This window comes from Polypterus senegalus, chromosome 13 (genome assembly GCF_016835505.1).
Source record: "Polypterus senegalus isolate Bchr_013 chromosome 13, ASM1683550v1, whole genome shotgun sequence".
NCBI lineage: Eukaryota > Metazoa > Chordata > Cladistia > Polypteriformes > Polypteridae > Polypterus > Polypterus senegalus.
The window spans coordinates 104,887,930-104,910,334 of NC_053166.1; the positions used below are offsets into that span (position 1 = coordinate 104,887,930).

At 38.4% G+C, this 22,405-nt stretch overlaps 1 protein-coding gene across 12 annotated transcripts in view; it reads right to left on the reverse strand.

The window, feature by feature from the left end:
• Nucleotides 1-22,405, reverse strand: part of si:ch211-234p6.5 (pleckstrin homology domain-containing family A member 4) — a 249,934-nt gene that overhangs the window by 207,659 nt on the left and 19,870 nt on the right. For 11 of the 12 annotated variants that reach the window (XR_005636166.1, XM_039774438.1, XM_039774440.1 and 8 more), the window contains exons 4-11: nucleotides 20,723-20,795; nucleotides 20,534-20,634; nucleotides 20,280-20,401; nucleotides 19,987-20,202; nucleotides 18,340-18,691; nucleotides 18,187-18,246; nucleotides 16,901-17,011; nucleotides 16,366-16,434 (exon numbers count right to left, since the gene is read on the reverse strand). Coding sequence is in view for 11 of the 12 variants with exons in the window: in XM_039774438.1 (XP_039630372.1) it covers nucleotides 16,366-16,434; nucleotides 16,901-17,011; nucleotides 18,187-18,246; nucleotides 18,340-18,691; nucleotides 19,987-20,202; nucleotides 20,280-20,401; nucleotides 20,534-20,634; nucleotides 20,723-20,795 (1,104 nt within the window). In the remaining variant the exon portion in view is untranslated. The remainder of the gene's footprint in view (nucleotides 1-16,365; nucleotides 16,435-16,900; nucleotides 17,012-18,186; nucleotides 18,247-18,339; nucleotides 18,692-19,986; nucleotides 20,203-20,279; nucleotides 20,402-20,533; nucleotides 20,635-20,722; nucleotides 20,796-22,405) is intronic. The other variant, XM_039774433.1, reaches the window with a different exon arrangement.

The following is a 22,405-nucleotide window of genomic DNA, read 5'->3' on the forward strand; positions in this document are numbered from 1 at the left end:
GAGTTTGCTTAGTGTCCACCGATGATGCCATCTCTAATATCTTTCACACTGTACTATCTCACCTGAACACCAGTGATACGTATGTCAGAATGCTGTTTATTGATTTTAGCTCAGCAGTTGGTGAGAAAACTCTCTGTGCTGGGTCTTGACACTCAGTTGATAGAGAGGCTACAGTCAGTTTGCATTGGCAGCAGAAAATCTAATACCATCAGGCTGAGCACAGATGACTCCCAATGCTGCATGCTGATCCCACTATTATTCACACTGCTCACCCAGGACTGCACTGCCAAGTCTGAGGCCAATGTCACTGTCAAGTTTGCGGATGATACGACCATAGTGGGCCTCATCAATAACAATAATGACACATCCTACAGAAAGGAAGTTGAACATCTGGTGAGGAGGTATGATGAAAATCTCTAAATGTCAATAAAACAAAAAAGATGCTTATTGATTTCAGAGGAACATCAGCTGACTATTCACCATTGCTCATCAATAGCTCTGCTGCTGAGAGAGTCAGCAGCAACAAGTTTCTTGTGGTGTATATTTCTGATGACCTCTGGACAATCAACATCAACTCTTTTGTCAAGAAGGCACAACAATACCTCTTTCTTCTGCGGAGACCAACTTTTACAGAGGAACTATGTAGAGTTTTCAATTAATCAATCAATCAACATTTATTTATATAGGACATTTTCATACAAAAAAATGTAGCTCAAAGTGCTTTACAAAATGAATAGAAAAATAGAAGACACAATAAAAAATAAACATAAGTCAACATTAATTAACATAGAATAAGTAAGGTCCGATGGCCAGGGTGGACAGAAAAAACAAAAACAAAAACTCCAAATGCTGGAGAAAAAAAATAAAATCTGTAGGGGTTCCAGACCAAGAGACCGCCCAGTCCCCTCTGGGCAATCTACCTAACATAAATCAAACAGTCGTCTTTGTATTTAGGGTTTTCATGGAAAGACCTGATGATGATGGTCACGTAGACTTCTGGCTTTCAGTCCATCAATGTTGGTGCATCATGATGCTTTGAGTAGGTGGTGGTGGCGCAGGCCGCCACCACAAAGAAACCGGAACTAATTAATAATTAATATATATATATATATATATATATATATATATATATATAAAATGTATTATATTACTTAAAACTATAAAAACAATTTCTTTAAGGAATGATGCCAAGCTTTTTTTTTTATATATCAGAGCTTAGCAAGATTCTAGTAATGTTACCTAAAAATGAAACCTACTGGAGCTCTGTTCTATTTTCCTTTTGAGGCTTTATTATATGTAAGGAATTATTTTATAATCTCTGAACTGGGTAAGGGCAGGTCTTTAAATGCTGGTTATGATTTAAAAAATCTTAACTCTCTTTTAGAAATGTTATTTACTGTATTTTGAGTAGATTGTGTTTTACATATAGTAATGTGATTTTTAAAGTGAATAAAAGAAAAAAATCAAAACAAAGCATCTTGTAAAATGTACAAAATATAGAAGTGATAGTGAAAGTTATATTTATAAAGATTCCATAAGCACAAGACACACCAGTATACAAGTTATCAAAAACAAATGCTTTGCATTAATATATTATCTAGATTTAATAAACATGTGACCATATCAGTTAGCTACATTAGTCTTACGGGTACTTTCACCAAAGTCTAATTGCAATTTTGCTATCAATGCCACAGCCCATTTCACAAAAAGTAATGCAATCAAGGACATAAAAATACTTTATCACTGTACCACATTACACAAAAATTAATGTAGTGGAGTACATTAAAGTAATTATCACTGCAGAAACTGAAATAGATACAACCGTACATAAGTAATATTGCGTGCATGTAGTAATACTAATAAGTATTTTTAAAAGTTCACTTGCTGATGCACTAATTTCCAGATATTTTAACACAATGCTAGATTTTAATAATTACTTTGTATACGGTAAAAGCTCCTAGCTCTTTTATTGCTAGATATATGTGATGTAAATAAATTACACATTACTAATTTTCCATTACGTCTTGACAATAAATTGTTTCTGGAAGAGCTATAATAATCAAATTACATTTTAATGTATGGGTGAACTTTTATTGTATATTTATTATTTCTACAAATTAGATCAAATAGGTATATTACGTTATCCAGAAGAATCACTTAACCCCCTTGCATGCGACACGGTCATTTCTGCGGACATTAGTTGCAGCATGTTTGTCAGTACAGTACTTCTTTTACAATCCGTTTCCCACGCGGCCTGCCTCAGCACAAATCTAGCAACACCCTGACCGATCTCTTTTATTTTATGAATTAAGTCACTGTAACCATAAAAGTGGTGGCTAATTAAAAGACAAAGTTGCATGCAGATCATGCTTTCAATACTTACTTACGTACAGTTTTCTGACAAACTGAATCACCGCTTGGCTTGGGAACAGCAAAGCCCATTAGTGCAAGACTCTGCAGCATGATATAGACAATGAAATAGTGGATGCTCGAAACTTGCATTTTTCTGTGGCCTTTACAAGTGAGGAAGTGGATAACCTCCCAGTGGTAAATGGGACTGCTAAGCAGGTACTGAAGGATTTGGAAATTGTGGAGGGAGAAGTACTGCTCAAATTAAATAGGCTGAAATCAAATAAATTAGCAGGATCAGATAATATTTACACTCGAGTTCTTATGGAGGTTAGCGAGTACATATATAAATCCTTGACACATATTTCTACGATGCCACTGCACACTAGTGAGATTCCAAAGCACTAAAAAATGGTAAATATTATCCTATTAAATAAAAAGGATGACCGGGCAGATCCACGCAACCGTAGGCTAGTGAGCATAACATGAATCACAGGAAAATTAAGGCAAGGAATTATTAAGTATAAGATTGAGCACATAAGTATTTCTTAACAGTCAGCATGGGTTCAGAAGAAGGGAGGTTGTGCTTTATTAACATGCTGGAATTCTATGAGGAAGCAACAAAAGGATATCATCAAAGTAGAGCATATGATATTATTTATCTTGAGTTTTGGAAAGCATTTGATAAGGTACCATATGAGAGGTTGGTCATCAAACTAAAAAGAAGTGAGAGTTCTGGGTGATGTTTTTAGATGGGTGCAGAATTGATTCAGACAAGCTGGTTAAGTTTGCAGATGATACCAAGATAGGTGGATTGTCAGATAAATTGGAATCCGTTATATCATTACAAAAGGACTGTGATAGCATACTGGCTCAGGCAGATTTGTGGCAGATGAAATTTAATGTCTGTAAATGTGAAGTATTAACAAAGGATGTAAAAATGAGGTCTGAAAATCGAGAGTACACCTTATGAGAAGGATTTCGGAGTTATACTGAACTCTATCAACTTACAGACAGTGTTCAAAAGCAATTAAAAAGGCAAATAGAATGTTAAGTTATATATAGTAGTACAATGTGCGGAATACAATTCCAAGAAGGTTATGCTCAAGCTTTATAATGCACTGGTGAAGCCTCATCTAGAGTACTGTGTGCAGTTTTGGTCTCCAGGGTACAAAAAGGACATAGCAGCACTAGAAAAGGTCCAGAGAAGAGCATTTAGGCTGATTCCAGGGCTAAAGGGGATGAATTATGAAGGAAGATTAAAAGAGCTGAGCCATTTCAGTTTTAAAAAAGATTAAGAGGTGACATGATTGAATCGTTTAAAAGTGTGAAGGTAATTAGTACAGTGAACCATAACTGTTATTTTGAAATGAGTTCATCAAGAACAAGGGAACTCAGTTGAAAACTTTTTAAGGGTAAATTTCGCACAAACTTTAGGGAGCTTCTCATTACACAGACAACCATAGACACTTAGAAAATGCTACCAAGTTGCGTGGCACACGAGAAATGGTCCTAATTATGATCTTTTGTTTTATCCCTAAATGTGACAGCAAAAATGTCTGGCTGACTGATCACATCACATCATAAAATTAGATTGAGCTCATGAGCACTGTTCTGCCCCACATCTTGTTAGTTGAGACTGTTATTTGTTGAACTGTGCTCCCCCTTCATCTTGTCATTTATTAACACACCAGTCAGTCACGTCCCACAATCACAGTGGTACTATAAAAGTCTATGAAACTCACATAAATCACATAGGTCCCATAATAAACATTTGAATACAATACACCCCATGTGTCTCACGTAGGCACCCCTTTATCTTTTGTTTCGGTCACGTCCAAAACGTATCCTTAGGGCATATAAACCCCTGCCTGGTTAGTTGTGGTACGCAGCAATTTGAATCTCTGTCTAAGCGCTCTCTGTCTTGATACAACCGTGGAAATCACTCGCCTTGTAAGTGTCTTTTAAAGCTTTATTGTTTAACGTACACTGTCTGCTATGTATTGCTTTATAAATCATACTTTATTGTCTTTGATTGTACACATGTAAATGCCTGTATGTTTCATTTGTATATACTTCAGTTTACAACGAGGTACGTCCAGTAAAAGTCTTCAAGAAAGCTCACTTACCCCTAGTCGTTCTTTATGTGGATGTGCCGAGTTGTTTAAGCTCTCTGTGGACGCATTGCACGGGCAGTGCGGAGTGAGGCAAAAAAGGCACTGTCCTTGCCTGGTTTAGTTCATACTGTATTTATCAAATTTATTCCAATATGTACAGAAATGTGCTGTTAGTATTCCATCATTATACAGTACTCACAAGTTTAATATGATGTCAGAACTAGAACCTTTACTGTTTTCACTTTACATGCTTGCATTGGGAACTATCACTAAAAAACATAACATTAATGTTCACTCATAATGCGGAAGACACCCAATTATACCAAATGATCAAATGATGTTTCTCCAATGTTGTCCTTAATTAGTTGTGTCAGTGAGTTAAAGAAGTGGATGGGTGAGAACTGCATATCTCTGAATACAGAAAGAGCAGAAATATCATTTATTGGCGGTGGAACTGGGGAATAATGCTGACCACAACAGCACTTTATCACTTATTAACTCAGTAGGAATAAGCATTAGTTTTACTGAATTAGCTAGCAATTTAGGCATTATCTTTGATTTGAGCATATAATTTAAAACATGCATGTTGCCATTTAAAACACTAGCTAAAACATGTTTTCATCTTAAAATGTTCATTAATTAAGACTTTTTCTAAATATGTAGGATATTGGGAAATTAATGTATGCATATGTAGGATTGAATATTACAATTCATAATGCACTGGCTTTCAAAATCACTCTTTAAACAGCTTTCAGATAATTCAAAACACTGCTGTAAGAATTATTACATGAACCAGAAAGTATGAACACATAACTTCAGTTGTCAAATTATTGCATTGGTTCCCTGTTAGACTTAGGGCTGATTTCAAGATCCTCCTTTCAACACATAAAGCCTTAAATGGGTAAGGCAATGCTTACTTATTTGAACTTATCTTTTTCTCAAAACCAGAACACACATTAAGATCTTAAGATGCCAGGCTACTTATGATTCCAAGGATTAATAAAGTAACAGTGAGAAGTTGAACTTTTACTTAAAGGTTCCTGAAACTGTGGAATGATCTGCCTGCTTATGTAAGAGACTCAGCTTTTAAATCCAGTGTAGACTCACTACTTTAGTCTAGAATATCCTGACTAGAGCTTCCGATTAGCTGTACATATTGGATCTTTATTTGTTAGTCATTTTTACAGAAATATAAGTAATACAATATTTAGAAACCATTACTAACCATCTTTCCATTCTATTTCTTTTTCCAGTATCTTGATATGGCATTTAGTGCCACTGGTTTAGGCTAGCATGTGATACCAAGAGCTGTGCATACTGCATTTATTTAGTTATCAGTGCAAAAATAACTAACCCTCCACTATTCAGTTTCTCTTCTTGGCATCTTAATGTGGCATTTAGTGCCAATATTCTGTGTTGAAGCTATGTTTCTGTCATCTCAGATACCCAAGCTTTGCAGTCATTGGATGCAAAGATTCTTTCATCAGAATGGACAGCCCAGCACAGACTCTACTATAGAATGCCCAGGAGGGGTTGGACGGCTAGTTGGCCATGGTCTCTAGGACTGTGTCTGACTTTGTCTTAGACTTTTTTTTTCTTCTCCTCTGTTGCGAATTGACCAAAGTTCAACAATTGTTTAATGGGCAGATATTGTTAGTTTCCTTTTATGTTAATCAGTTTCTATTTTGTTTTCGGCATGTTTTAACAAATCTGCATCTTTATATGTACGAATTCTGTATTCTGTATTTAGTAATTAGTATAATCTAGACTTGAATTTTAACCTCAAACTTGTTACAGAGCTCTGTGCCTGCACTCAGTGTAGAGTGCTATACAAAATAAATCTAAAAAAATTGTTAAGTAAACTACATTTAACCATGTGCTAAGGTTGAACCCTGACTTTCAGGGCACAATACAATCATTTATTCTACTATGCTGTTTTACCATAGTGAAGGTGAACTTCAAGTTGAAAGGCAGCAACTGAAAGAGAGATGTTCATGGTGTTGTTTGTAAAGAAACTAAATTATAGTAATACTTTTAGTAGCAACAGTATGCACATATAAAATATATAGATCCTTATAGATTATTCTTTCCTTATTATATTTCCTATTAGGAAAGCAAGTGTTGAGAGAAACTGTAAAACATTATAATTTCTATAAAACATAAATTTATAAAAACATGGTTGGAAACTTGTTAAGAACAGATTCCATACAAATATTCAAATTTTTTTCTGTATGTAAAGAACCATCGACACTTAGAATATATGACCAAGTAGTGTGGTACAGAGTAGGACTTTAGGGACCTTCAAATTTCAATCTGATATTACTTTGGATAATTTAGATGAATAAAAAAGATAAGCTTAGGCCTGCTCTTATCAGAACTGTTCTAATGTTCTAATAGAGTATATTGGAGTTAAAATAATGCTTTATATATTATGTGTTAATAGGACATATAATATGTAATCTGTGTGATGTGTTGATATAGGAATACAGGAATATACAGTAGGATTATTTACATAAGAATGTAAATGTTAAGTGAATAAAATAGAAATGCATAACTCATAGGAAACATGACCATGATGAGTAAGTGTTTTCCAGGGAGAAAGCCATTTGAGAGCTAATGGGATGTACATAATTAGCCTGATGAATTGGCTGATAGAATATACGCAAATACCAAAAAATATCCTAATGCACCCAGGTATATGGTGGCCTTGGTTAATAAATTGTTCATGCTTTAGATTAAGGTAAAATGGTGTATACAGGTTTATAGACATTATAAGAAAAGTGGATGAAATCATTTCAATTAGTATATCATTGTATTAGCGACATAGTAATATTTGATGGGAATACAATAATCCCTCCTCGATCGCGGGGGGTGCGTTCCAGAACCCACCGCGAAAGGTGAAAATCTGCGAAGTGAAAACCATACGTATGTTCATATGGTTATTTTTGATATATTTTAAGCCCTTATAGACTCTCCCACACTATTATAAACATTTCCCACACAGTTATGCAGCATAAATCCTTTGTATTCTCTTATATATTATGTAGGATTTCGTTGAAATTATGTATGTGAACACACTGTTTATATACACTAAAACCTAAATATTATTTTAAAGATATCGAGCACCTCTGATATCACATATGTTACAGCCATTACGAAAGACAGGCCGCAAGCAATAAATACGTACAATGCAAGAAAAATTGTATACAGTAAAATGTGTGTACAGTGACACTAAACATATGTACATGTACTAAGTACTGTACGTAGAAAATGAATTATGTTACTCACCAACAATGACACGACGACTCGTCCAATAACGATGAGTTTAATTTTACTGCATAACAAAGAAGATCCTTACAGCTCTTGTAAAGGAGCCTCTTCGGGCGATTGTGTAGCACCGCCATTGTTCTTCTTCTGGCAGTCTCCAATCCAAATCCCTAAAGCAGATTCCATCCGGACTACCGCCTTATTACATCCACTTACAACTTGTTTTGCGCCCTGGTTAAAGGACACTGTGGCCGTAGATTTTATATTCTTTTCCTCCTTTTTAAATAAAAAGAATCGTGGACTCATCGATGCCACCATAATGGTGTCCTGCAGTGGTGTAGCTGTTCCATTCCTTCAACATATTCAAAACTTTTACCTTTTCAGCAATCGTTAGCATCTTCCATTGGCGCTTGGCTGTAGCTGTAGGCTATCCTTAGGTTTTTTGGTTTCCCTGACATTACATTTTCTTTGTGATTCTTATAAGGATTCTTCAGGTTCTCTCTCCTTCTGAAGCTTGACACCTGTAAAGGCTTTTCTACTGTAGTCTTCTGGCACTTGACACCTGCAACACTCGCTGACTCTGTAATTACTCAAGGCAAACTACAGAATACCATGCTCTCTATGTGACATTTATTTGAATCATTCAGGTAATGGATATCTTTGTCTATTTTAACTCCTAGTATTTGATATATTTGGTTTCCTGGCAAATTAACACAAGTTAAAATGAAATAAATTTTGTTATCTCATCAGAAGTTATCTTGTGTTTAATGTATGAGAGAACAATTGGGAAGTAACAATCGTTAAGTATTTTTGGTATGCTTTACACATTGTCAGAAACCTGTTCAGGCATATCAAGAATGTAGAATAAGGTCAACTGAACAACAAAGACAAGGATGTACCAGAAGAAAGGCTGATGAATGAAAGAATGATGTCATACACAAAATGTACAAGGAGACATTATGGGATCGTCAGATGTCCTGTAAACAATGTGATGGACGGCCAGCAGCTCATTCTGGCTGACACATCCAGGCCGCTAGATGACGTCTTCCCTGCAGCATGGAGATGCCCCAGATTCCCGCAGGGCACCATGGGAGATGGAGTTCGGTTTCACAGCCCTGCTGGGTGCCATCGTGCGAGATGCGGGGATTTTTATTAGCCTGGAAGTACTCCCAAGTCACAGGGATGGAAGAACAGAGGTACTTCCGGGCTGAAGAAAATAGTCTTTATCCAACCCGGAAGTGCTATTGAATCACATCGACAGAAGGACAGGAGCACTTCTGGGTCATAGACTATTTGAATGACTTATCGAGACCCAGCAAGCTGAGCCAGAGTTGGGGGGTAGAGTGATGGAGCTGCTGGGAGGAGAGCAGGATTATTGTTATTATTATTGATTTATTGGTCGTTGGGGTGATTGTGCTGCACTGTGGCACAATTTCATCCATCCATCGATTATCTAACCCGCTATATCCCAACTACAGGGTCACAGGGGTCTGCCGGAGCCAATCCCAGCCAACACAGGGCAAAAGGCAGGAAACAAACCCCGGGCAGGACGCCAGCCCACCGCAGGGCGCACACACAATTTAAAATTGTCAATCCACCTAACATGCATGTCTTTGGACTGTGGGAGGAAACTGGAGCAAACCCACGCAGACACTGGGAGAACATGCAAACTCCATGCAGGGAGGACCCGGGAAGTGAATGCCGAGTCTCCTAACTGCGAGGCAGCAGCACTACCCACTGCGCCACCATGCTGCCCTCACAATTCCAAAGAAAAGAAGAAATGAAAAATATTTCTAGTGCTTTTACCTGGTGTCTAGATGTTTGTCTGTGGGTTCTTAAGGAGTGACAGTGCCCACTAGTGTCACAACAACAAGACTGTACAGTTGTCATATACACACATATTTCAAGAATATTAGCTGATCATTATAGATATGAGAAAAACAAGAATGTGGAGGAACAGACATTTATTTTAGCAAATCATTTGTTGTTTATAAACTAACAAACTAATCACAGCAAATGTATACATTAAACAGCACTGTTATGTAAATTCAGTTTTTTATAAAATGAACTTCTGCCCTTATTATTTTAACCATTCTTATCATTCTGTAACAGACTGTTGTGATGAATGCTCTCTCTTCAGCATTTGCTGTAAGAGTAAATAAAGGATACAATGGACAAGTTTTCTCCTGTCTGGTTTCTGACTCAAAGATGTTTTATCAAACTTGTCCTAGGAGAGGTTACTTTTTTTTTTAAATTAATAAGTTTGATTTCTTCCACAGTATTTGATTTTTACCATGACTGACACTAACAATTGTTGAGTGGTTAGGAGATATTCCTGTCTAAACCACACCCTGCAGGAAAAAAGGCAGGTACTGTATCTTTGCTAGTCCATGTCATTGCTGAGGTACCCAGGGGGTACATATTGTGGGGTGTAGTTCCTTTTGTAACAATACAACAACTTTTACGATAAAACATAAACGTCAAAACTTTTTTCCAAAATAACTATAGCAAGTGACCTAGTACCTGTAAAATTACCTATTAAATGGATTTAAAAGTGTACAGTAATACAATACATGAAGCAAACTTATCACCAACATGTGTTGAATCACAGACGCCACCTTTTAGCCATTCTTGTTAACCAAGTATGTAACACAGTAGTCTTGCCTGAGAAATACTGCAGGCAGAGGTCATACTGCATATTTTTCTGGCTGTGTGTGTAAGCACCACCCAGGTGGCAAACCCAGACATTGCTCCAATTTGGATAGATTAAGGAAAAGAGTGAACTACATGGGCAAAAAAATTACAGCACAACACAGAAAAAAGAAGCTTACTTGAGTCAATGAAAAAGGTTGCATGTTAGGAAGAGAGTCCTCCTGAGGCTTTTTTTACTGCACTGAATGTAACGTGTTATATTCTCAGACTGTTTCATCCTATGAGTTTCATTCTGACATGATGAAACAAATGCATGATGGTCAAACTGGGGACAGCTTGGCATAAATTAAACTTTGGCCCAATTGCTGATCAAATACTGCTGGTACCAGATGAAAGAAAATGTTACACTCTGTTGCCGAACCTGCACTAAATGTGCAGTTAAAAATACAACCTTAAAAGAGGCCACAAGCACCTTTGGGAACTGTTGGGTTTGGTGCACTTATAGGAAGAACTGCTATAGATTTGATGGATCCCATGAATGAGACTGAAAGGTTTAAGCATTATAGTTACATTCTAAATGGGTTGCTTTACCCTTTACCAAATACACAGGCTGAGGCATTTACTTCTGTGTGGGTGGGCTGTTATGAAGTTTCCTGCAGTTTAGACAGTAATCAGAGCCACAATTTTTGTATGCAAAGTACTCCATTGAGTCTATCAGTTGAAATGGATTGAGACAAATCACATACCACATCATTCTGGCCACAGTCAGATGGCCAAGTGGAGTGATTTAATGACACAAGCCTGAGATCTTCACTATTATGGCTGAACTTTTCGACTGCAACTAGAACTTCATGAACTTGCAGCTACAAGGCACAGTCCAACAAGTTTTACACCAAATTAGATACTACCGGAACAATAAGAAACAGAACCAACTAACCTAGTCATTATCTTGCCACTGAATCCTGACCACAACAGACTTCCTCTAAATTACATAACAGAGCTCCTTGAGAAACTAGAGCTTTGTTCATTAGATTGCACAAGATGTTTGTAGGCATTCTGTACAATATGCTAAAAACTATGTAATAACAATGTATGTAAGCTTCTGGGAAGACTGGGAACAAGACTGGGAACACCATGTGGCTTTTGTTGAAAGGAGCATGAAAACTAACGAAAAAAAGGAGGAACATTCTGCCATCGTATGTCTGACCATATTTTGTTTTTGGCTATCTGGATGACCTGGTGTATTGTATCCAGAAGGGCAATGCATCATGACACTTCACTAGACAATACATGGGTCCTCCAGCAAGCAAAAGCATGAAAGCCTACTGAAACTGATAACCTTGCTACAGAATTCATTGAACAAGAAAGAGGTCAACCGATTCATTAACAAGCCTCAGGAACATTTATCTTATATTCAGCCTCATTTGAGAAAACAATTTGACAAACGAGAGTAGACCATTCAGTCTATAAAGCTTGTTTGTTTAGCTAAAAGATAAGCTGTCCCAGTATCTCATCCAGATACTTCTTAAATATTGTCAAAAGTTTCTGCTTCAACTACATATCTTGGTAGTCTGTTCCAGATTCCCACAACTTTTTGCAAAAGACATGCTTCCTTGTTTAAGTCCTAAATGCTTTTCCAATTAGTTTCCACCAGTGTCCTCAAGTATGTGAACCCTTAAATTGAAAAATAATGCTGGAGTACGTTATTAATTCCTTTCTTAATTTTGAAGACCTGGATTAGGTCCCCCTACTCTGCTCTAGAATAAACAAGTGTAATTCTCTGAGACTTTCAAAGGAAGGCATGTCCTTAAGACTTGCATCTGGTTGCTCCCTTCTGCACAGCTTCACGTTCTGCAAAGTCATTCCTGTAGCATGGTGACCATACCTACTCACAGTACTCCAGATGCAGTCTTACTAGTACATTGTATAATTTGAGTGTAATGTCCCTCAATTTATATTCAGCAATTTTTACAATATAACTTAAGGTTTTATTTGCCTTTTTAAAAGATTCTGCACTTTTCTGAGATGATGAAAATGATGTGTTAACATAAACACACATCCTTTTCAGCTGATGTCTCCTTTATGATAGTGTCTCCCATCTTGTATTTGTAACTGATGTTCCTTTTGTCCATGTGTAGCACTTTGCAATTTTCCACATTAATCTGCATTTTACTTGTGTTCACCTAGTTCTGAAGCTTCTCTAAGTCCTCTTGAATTGCTTTTGTTGCCTCCTCAGTGTCTGTCATTCCACCAATTTTAATATCATCTGCAAATTTCACCTGTGTACTAACAATACCATAATCTATGTTTTATAATTGTGTTCTTTTTTTGTTTGGATGGAAGTCTTTTCAAATTGTTCATTGGTGTCATATTACAATATTCTAATAAAGATCTTAGAAGTGAAATGTTTTATTTAGATCTCCCTTTAATTGTGCTGACTTCTGTTTAGCAAATGGCTTCTTATGTAAGCTGTGCTATTAACCTTAATAAAATTCACAATGACGTCTAAGTCTTTTTTCTAAGTTATACCATGAAGTTTCAGGCCATCTCCTGTGTGGAATGTGTCTATTTTCCTTGTGTCTATGAGAGACTGCCTTCAGTTTCTTTTTACATCCCAAAGACATCCATCCATCCATCCTCTTCTGCTTATCCGAGTTCGGGTTGCGGGGGCAGCAGCTTAAGCAGAGAGGCCCAGACTTCCCTCTCCCCGGCCACTTCTTCCAGCTCTTCTGGGAGAATCCCAAGACGTTCCCAGGCCAGCCGGGAGACATAGTCCCTCCAGCGTGTCCTGGATCTTCCCCGGGGCCTCCTCCCGATTGGACATGCCCGGAACACCTCACCAGGGAGGCATCCTGATCAGAGTCACCTCATCTGACTCCTCTCGATGCGGAGGAGTAGTGGCTCTACTCTGAGCCTCTCCTGGATGACTGAGCTTCTCACCCTATCATTCTTCCCTCACTTGTGAACAAGACCCCGAGATACTTGAACTCCTCCACTTGGGGCAGGATCTCTCCCCCAACCCTGAGAGGGCACTCCACCCTTTTCCAGCTGAGGACCATGGTCTCGGATTTGGAGGTGCTGATTCTCATCCCAGCCACTTCACACTCAGCTGCAAACTGATCCAGAGAGAGTTGAAGATCACAGCCTGATGTAGCAAACAGGACAACATCATCTGCAAAAAGCAGTGACCCAATCCTGAGTCCACCAAACCGGACCCCTTCAACACCCTGGCTGCGCCTAGAAATTCTGTCCATAAAAGTTATGAACAGAATCGGTGACAAAAGGCAGCCCTGGCGGAGTCCAGCTCTCACTGGAAATGGGCTTGACTTACTGCCGGCAATGCGGACCAAGCTCTGACCCCGGTTGTACAGGGACCGAACAGCTCTTATCAGGGAGTCCAGTAACCCATACTCCCGGAGCACTCCCCACAGGATTCCCCGAGGGACACTGTCGAATGCCTTTTCCAAGTCCACAAAACACATGTAGACTGGTTGGGCAAACTCCCATGCACCCTCCTGGATTCTGCTAAGGGTGTAGAACTGGTCCACTGTTCCGTGACCAGGACAAAAACCACACTGTTCCTCCAGAATCCGAGGTTCGACTATTCGATGGACCCTCCTTTCCAGAACCCCTGAATAGACTTTTCCAGGGAGGCTGAGGAGTGTGATCTCTCTGCAGTTGGAACACACCCTCCGGTCCCTCTTTTTAAAGAGGGGGACCACCACCTCGGTCTGCCAATCCAGAGGCATTGTCCCTGATGTCCATGTGATGTTGCAGAGACGTGTCAACCAAGACAGTCCTACAACATCCAGAGCCTTGAGGAACACTGGGCGTATCTCATCCACCCCCGGGGCCCTGCCACCAAGGAGTTTTTTGACCACCTCAGTGACCTCAGTCCCAGAGATGGGAGAGCCCACCTCAGAGTCCCCAGGCTCTGCTTCCTCATTGGAAGGCATGTTAGTGGGATTGAGGAGGTTTTTAAAGTACTCCCCCCACCGACCCACAACGTCCCGAGTTGAGGTCAGCAGCGCACCATCCCCACCATATAGGGTGTTGACACTGCACTGCTTCCCCCTCCTGAGACGCCAGACAGTGGACCAGAATCTCCTCAAAGTTGTCCGAAAGTCATTCTCCATGCCCTCTCCAAACTCCTCCCATGCCCGAGTTTTTGCCTCAGCAACCACCGAAGCCGCATTCCGCTTGGCCTGCCGGTACCTATCAGCTGCCTCCAGAGACCCACAGTACAAAAAGGTCCTATAGGACTCCTTCTTCAGTTTGACGGCGTCCCTCACCGCCGGTGTCCACCAACGGGTTTGGGGATTGCCACCACGACAGGCACCGACCACCTTAAGGCCACAGATCTGGTCAGCTGCCTCAACAATAGAGGCACGGAACATGGCCCATTCAGACTCAATGTCACCCACCTCCCTCGGGACGTGGTCGAAGTTCTGCCGAAGATGGGAGTTGAAGCCACTTCTGACAGGTGACTCTGCCAGCCGTTCCCAGCAGACCCTCACAACACGTTTGGGCCTACCAGGCCTGACTGGCATTTTCCCCCACCATCGAAGCCAACTCACCACCAGGTGGTGATCAGTTGACAGCTCTGCCCCTCTCTTCACCCGAGTGTCCAAGACATGTGACCGCAAGTCTGATGACACGACCACAAAGTCGATCATCGAAGTAAGGCCTAGGGTGTCCTGGTGCCAAGTGCACATATGAACACCCTTATGCTTGAACATGGGGTTCGTTAAGGACAATCCATGATGAGCACAGTTGGTCCAATAATAAAACACCGCTCGGGTTCAGATCGGGGGGGCCATTCCTCCCAATCACACCCTTCCAGGTCTCACTGTCATTGCCCACGTAAGCATTGAAGTCTCCCAGCAGAATGAGGGAGTCTCCAGAAGGTACACCCTCTAGCACCCCCTCCAGAGACTCCAAAGAGGGTGGGACCTCCAAACTGCTGTTTGGCGCATACGCACAAACAACAGTCAAGATCCTTCCCCCCACCTGAAGGCGGAGGGAGGCCACCCTCTTGTCCACTGGGGTAAACCCCAATGCACAGGCTCCAAGTCGGGGGGCAATAAGTATGCCCACACCTGCTCGGCGTCTCTCACCGGGGGCAACTCCAGAGTGGTAGAGAGTCCAGCCCCTCTCAAGGAGATTGGTTCCAGAGACTAAGCTGTCTATATCTAGCCGGAACCTTTCGACCTTGCGCACTAGCTCAGGCTCCTTCCCCTTCAGAGAGGTCTCATTCCATGTCCCAAGAGCCAGTTTCTGTAGCCGAGGATCAGACCGCCAAGGTCCCTGCCTTCGGCCACCACCCAACTCACACTGCACCTGACCTACTTGGCCCCTCCCATAGGTGGTGAGCCCATGAGAAGGTCCCAAAGACATATGTTAGGTATATAGCCTTATTGAAGCGACAAAGTTATGAAATGTGCAGAACCAACAAAAAAAAAACAACAATCCTGTAGCAAGGTGAATATAATGGGCACTATTATGCCTAGAATGTGTAACATGAATAGTAACATCTTGTAAAAAATGTGGAAACACAAAAAAGCAGGATCTAACACCAACATCTACATGCATACATTTAATAGTTGCTGGGCAACCAATCATTGTGGACTTTAACAATCTAACCAACTCTTGATTAGCCATCGTTAGGCTCAGACAGATTTTACTTGCCTCGTTTATATTTGCTGTATACATTTAAATAATAGAAATTAAAAAGAAAAAAAAATTCTGACTTGGCTGTCCTACTCACAGTTAGGCATTATGCAAATATGAAAAAAACAATGTACTTTTAATGTAAACTCAGAGCTTTTATATCTTTCCAGAGGGTTATGTGGCATAATATGCACATCAACTGAAGCACTGTAAACATCATGACATATAATTTAAGTTTGTATTATACAGCTAAAACCTATACCATTATTGAAATGATCAATTCAATTGACTAAATTGATGAACCACTCACATTAGCATCACATTCAGAGGCTCTGATTTGATGTTGCACTTTCTTATGGCAAAACTGAGAATTTGATGCCTTCAAGGGAAAAAAGGCAAGAGCAGAGGTTAGTACAATAAAAAGAGGTACACTTAACCTTGTGTATTTGGTTGTGCTACATTTATGAAACACCATGGTTACACAATTGAACTAGCACAGTCAAAGAAAGGTCTGTAAATACTAAAGAAGCCCATGTAATTTGTTTCATTAAATTGAGACAAAAATCAAAGTAATTTAAAAACAGATATGTAAACAGTAGATAACACAAGGAATACACAGGTTAATTTAGATATTCACTTTGAATGCATGTTAAACTAGAAATTAACAAAGTAGTGAAATTTAATTGCTTGACTGTTGAAAACAATGAAGAAAAGGAGCTCTCTAAAGGTGAGATAGATAGATAGATAGATAGATAGATAGATAGATAGATAGATAGATAGATAGATAGATAGATAGATAGATAGATAGATAGATAGATAGATAGATAGATAGAAAAGCTGAATACCAGCAGTTTTGAGGAATTACAGGTCAATGAAAGCCTTGATATCTGACCAGGAGATGCCCGAGTTGGGGGCAGTGGAGGCAAAGAATTGCAACCAGTCGATGAAGACACTGCCTGTAAGAAATTTAAATATCTGAAAACAAGTTTGTAATGCGTACATATACATACATTCATAATCCTGTCTAATCAAACTCGGGATTATGAGAGCCAAATCCTATCCTATAAAATTCATTTTATATAAACAGAGGCCACTAGCGACATCTGTTTACCAAACCATAAAGCAAACAGCAAAGAAAGTAGACAGAGATGAAAATTGAGATAAGAGAATCTTCTAGGAACTCAAGGCAAAGGGTAATATACTTTATGAGTAATTTGATTTCTTCAAAGGACACAAATATATTGATATTTTTTTGAAAAGTGGAACAGTAAAACATCGATCTATCTATCTAAAATCCAGCGTCTGTCTGTCTATATGGCTGCTTTTCATGAGAAAGCTACTTAATGGATTTAGATCAGGTTTTTTTCTATAATTTGCTTGAATATTCCTGCTGATTTTGTGACTTCTCTCATCACGCTAAAATTTATGGTTTGGTCTGAGTCTGAGAGACAGGCTGCGGGCCGAGGGGGGGTGGGGGGAGTTGGGACCTCAGGTATAGGGAGCCAGGTGGGGCAATCCTCACTCACGTTCCAGCCTCTGTTTGAGTCGATTTACCTCTCCCACATATTGAAGCGTACCTTGCTTTCACTTAGCTATCGATACCTGTTTTTTCAGCAGACATTATCATCTAGTGATTGTTAAAGAGTAACGCATGACATTTTTGAGAGAGCGATCAGAGCAATGTGTGTTTTAGAGGGTACCTGCTCATTGGCAGAGATACCTTGCCAACGTTTTACATTTTTGGCAAAGAGATCACAGCTACATTCTCGGCCCTGGTAGCAAAACCAAAAAAACTGTATATCAAGAGGCCCTTGGATATGAAACCTATCAATATATATTCTTCTCAATACAAATTATTACATTTTTTCATTGATTTTTAAAGTTTAACCTGTTTCACTACTATGTGGGCAGAGCCACAGGGGACAGCTTTGGCAGTGTGGCTCATCTAAGCCTATTAGACTAACTTCAAAATTAACTAAATACTCTACTGTAGCATATATTAAGATATGCCTCTGCATTATTGTTTGAGAACCGAGAGAGAGAGAGAGGTTATGAGCATGTGCTGGAACCAAAAATATAGAAAATACCTTAATTAAGGAGACACACTTTTTTTGGATCTCTTTGTTCTTACCTTTCCGATAAAATGTTGGGGTATGGACATGTGCTGAGGATTCATGAAACAAGGAGGAGGCTACAAGATGAACAAGTAAAAAACAGAAGCAAACACTCGATTGATGTCAGTTATTACTGTATAATGATAAAAAAAGTCATGTGAAAAGTTTACCTTGTGTGAAAAATGTCTTTGGTCCTGAGGCTGGTTTGACAACATATTGGCAGGGAATGGGGAGAGGGATACAAAAGTATATGGTTGGCTCAAAGTCTGGCCAGAGTCACCTTGTGGTTTCACATCCACTCTTCCAACTGGGGTATGAGGTCTTGAGCCTAAGTGAGTTGATGGACGTAAGCCAAGATTTTGCACTTGCAAGGGTGGAGTTTCTTCTATAGAATTGTTGTCCCACTGGTGTGAAGGTGACAACAGTGAAGATGGTTGTTCATATTCTTTGCAGATACCTGCCCCATTGTTTAGGTGCCCAGAGACTTGTAATGTGGCATGATCATTTCCAAGTTGAGTTTGGCTGCAGAAAGGTGTAATATCAAAATCAAACTTTCAAAAAGGATCAGCTTGTGATACATTTATGACTAACATAATTCAGTTAAAGTTACCTAAAATTTTAAGGAAGTACTTAAAGCCTAATCACAAGGAGAACACATTTTTAATTTTCTAGTACTTATTACTTTGTCTCTAACTTTTTTATGATAATTTTCCAAGTGACTATAAAATCCAATTTTGTTCTTCCTGTGAGTGGGGCACTGCATCATACTCTCCTCCAATTATTAACAATAACATAACAAGCGCTTGCCATTAAAAAGATTTGTATGCTGCTGTTAACGAAAAATGCAGGGCTGCCTGACATTTGTGTCACACACTAAACAAGTTATCTCTTGATTCTTTCAATCATTTTATACTTTTGCATTAAGTACTATCTAGACTATCTTCCAATTATTTTGGGAGAGTGGATTCAGAAGAAAAAATACTACTTAAAGGAGTCATAAGTCATAATAAGGCCATTTGGTGATTTCCTTTCATTAGGACAATTAGTAAATAAAAAATGACAATTAGTAAATAAAAACTTGTGTATCATAGGAATGGCACACTATAAATAATTATTTATAACTAGAGCCTTACTATATTCCTAGCAACATTCTGAGTCCTGATGTTGACAAGAAACTACACATTGGAAATTAAATTCTCACATAGAGGATCTGCGGAAAACTTTTTTAAATTATGGAAAGATCTAATCTATAACATTTTAGAATAAGCATCTATGTCAGGGAGAAGAATACTCTTCCTTCCCTGTTGCTTTTAAGATTTAGTCTGGTTGTTGGCTCTCTTCTCTTTTGGATGGGGGTTGAATTTGGGTTTGTTAAGTTTGATTTGACTATATGGAGTGTTATTTGCTTCAAATAAAATCAATAAAAAGGAAGCAACACATTAGGCTCATAATAAAAAATGTTATTGTCATTTTTTTGGTCGAGCAGTAGCAAAACAATGCAGCTTAGTGTGGTGAATATACCAGGGATCCTCTGTTTAGCCCAAAACACTTGCATCTCATGGGTGACATGCTAATGGATCTTATTACTGCCTACTTTTAGGACTAGCTTCTTTGTCTAAAATTACGTTACCCAAATTATAGTTTCTTCATGAATTAAAGTGGAATAAGCTAATTTGAGTTTTCTTAAAAATTAAATAAAGGGTTGTGATGTGAAGAACTTCACTGTACTCTGCACCTATAACAATAAAACTGCCGCTCCTTTTAAGACCGTCTCTGCCTTATTCAATTACCACTTATGCCAGAATTATTTTTTTTACCTTGTTTGTTTTTCTTTACCACTTTTGCTCTCTTCTTTGTTCATTTGCTCCTTGGAAGGGTTCATGATGACTGAATCTTTCAGAGTATCTGTCTGATTTCCCAGCTCTGTACCACTTAGAGGAGCTGAATTATCCCTTAAAGTATTAGGGATGGCAAAGTCCAGAGACAGACAACTTTCTTCAAGCTGAGTAAAATCTTGGTAGCTGGGGTAATCTCTGAGAGGTTAAAAAAAAAGAAAAATAACTATTTCTTCTGCTGCATTTTCTGACTACCAATCTCTTCTTAATCTTACTTGGTAAGGCTTGTTTGCTCCTTATCTAGGTTGGCTGACAATTTCAGCGCTCTCACCCACCCAGCCATGTCTTCTTGAGTCTCAGCACTGAAAAAGTATGTTCTCATACCAGCATGTTGTGCCTATGGAGAATAACATGGCAAAGACTCCTTTTTATTTATTGTAATCAGTTGTCTTTGGGGAAACAATTTACTGTAATCATTAAAATTACTTAAGGCACATTTTCAATTTTTACATTTTTTTGGGTCACATACCTTGAAGGCAAATTTCTTATTTTTGCATTCGTTTGAGTCACACAATTGAATATTGTAGCTTGGTAAAGGAATGCTTCCTAAAATAGTTTCCTCACGGCTATCTAAAATGGTAATATAGTAATATATGAAATACTGCCAAGTGCAATAAACCCAGATTCACAGATACTAGAAAAGTGCTTGTTTCTTTACCTCTGTAGTAAAAAAGGCAATAATCTGAGAGGACAAACCATCTTCTCTTCCAGAGCTTAAGTTTTGCACTGTCCTGCAATGAAACATAAATCTATAGTGAAATTACAAAGCATAATATATATATATATACAGTAATCACTGTAAAATATCATGTGTATATACACATGATAAATGCCATTGTAAACATATGTGAAGGAAAGGAAAACATTTGGCACAAACATTACAAACTGTATTCATTTATGCCTATATTTTCTGTTAAAGGCTCTTAACGCTCATCAACAACTATGCTGGCAGCATGAGGCATAAGGTAGGAGTTATGCCTGGAAAGAGTACCAGCAGGTTACAGGTTTCACAACAATGTATACCGTTTCTTATATATATGTAATCTTTTATAAAGTGTTTTTTAAAAAGATATCTGAGAGTTACTAAACTACCATATCCACATCTTTTTGTCATGACACCAACTGAAGGTGTATCTCAGGATTTTTAACATAAATGCACCCTTTTACTTATAGGTCTCATTTGCTTGGTCAGAGTTATGTAGATTCAGAAATTGTTCTAGCAGCAGGAGGAAGGAGCAAGTAGCTAGCCTTGGCCTGTACACCAGTCCATAACAATCACACCATGCAGAATTGCAAATATAAGGCCTTTAATTACACCAAGAAGAAGATTACGAAATGTTAACAAAAACTTCAAAATTACAAACCAATGAAAATCTGTTTGTCTACTTGCAGTCTGTTAAACAGTATATTACGCTAAATGGGTACGCAGGGACATAATGATTCATCATGTACACAAATTTCTTCTTTCATTTCAAGGCTCACCAACCCCAACCCACACACAGACATACACACTAAGACTGTGTTCCTTTTAATACAGAATATTGACTCTGCACCTTGCAGCTAGTTCATCATACCCAATATTATTTATTGGATTACTTCTATTGTCAGTTCTGGAGGTAATTCTGAGATCGGGAGTCACATTTAGACTAACATTGCCATTAGGTAACACTTTCTGCTAGCAAGACCCTGGGAATCTGCACCCATTAGCTTCTTAAATAAAAAAACTCAGAGCCCACTTTGCACTCGTCATCTCAGCCAAATACAATGAGAGAACTGCCGCCACAGGCTCCAGTACATGTCAGATACAGATTGGCTTTATTTCTTCCTAACCTGAAATTCATTTTTTAGTCTATGGACCTCTTCATAGTTTCAATAAAGGCTGAAGGTTGACTGAATAAGTAATATTACATACATATACACATAAATTTCAATTTGATACGATAGAAAAAAACTTTAAAGGACAGATAATGCTGTTTCTTAAAAAGCATAAAATGTACATTATATTAATAATTCTTAATATTATTTGATTGAACCACTGATAAATGTTATTAGAAAACGGAATCACTGCAGTTCATTAAATTTAACACCATGAGCTGCCCTTATAACAGCAAGGTTAAAAGATACTTTTAAATAAATAACTTTAAATATTAAAAGCTTAACTGCTATTTTCTCAAAGCCATAAATTAAATGAAAAAATAATATTAATAAAAAAAAAATAATGTTATTTTTCTTTAATAAAATCTATCATTGAACTTCTGTTTATTGTTTGTTTTTCTCTACTTTGCACTTTAAATACAGATATGGTAAGATATCCCTGGGTCGGCATACAAAATACATAATT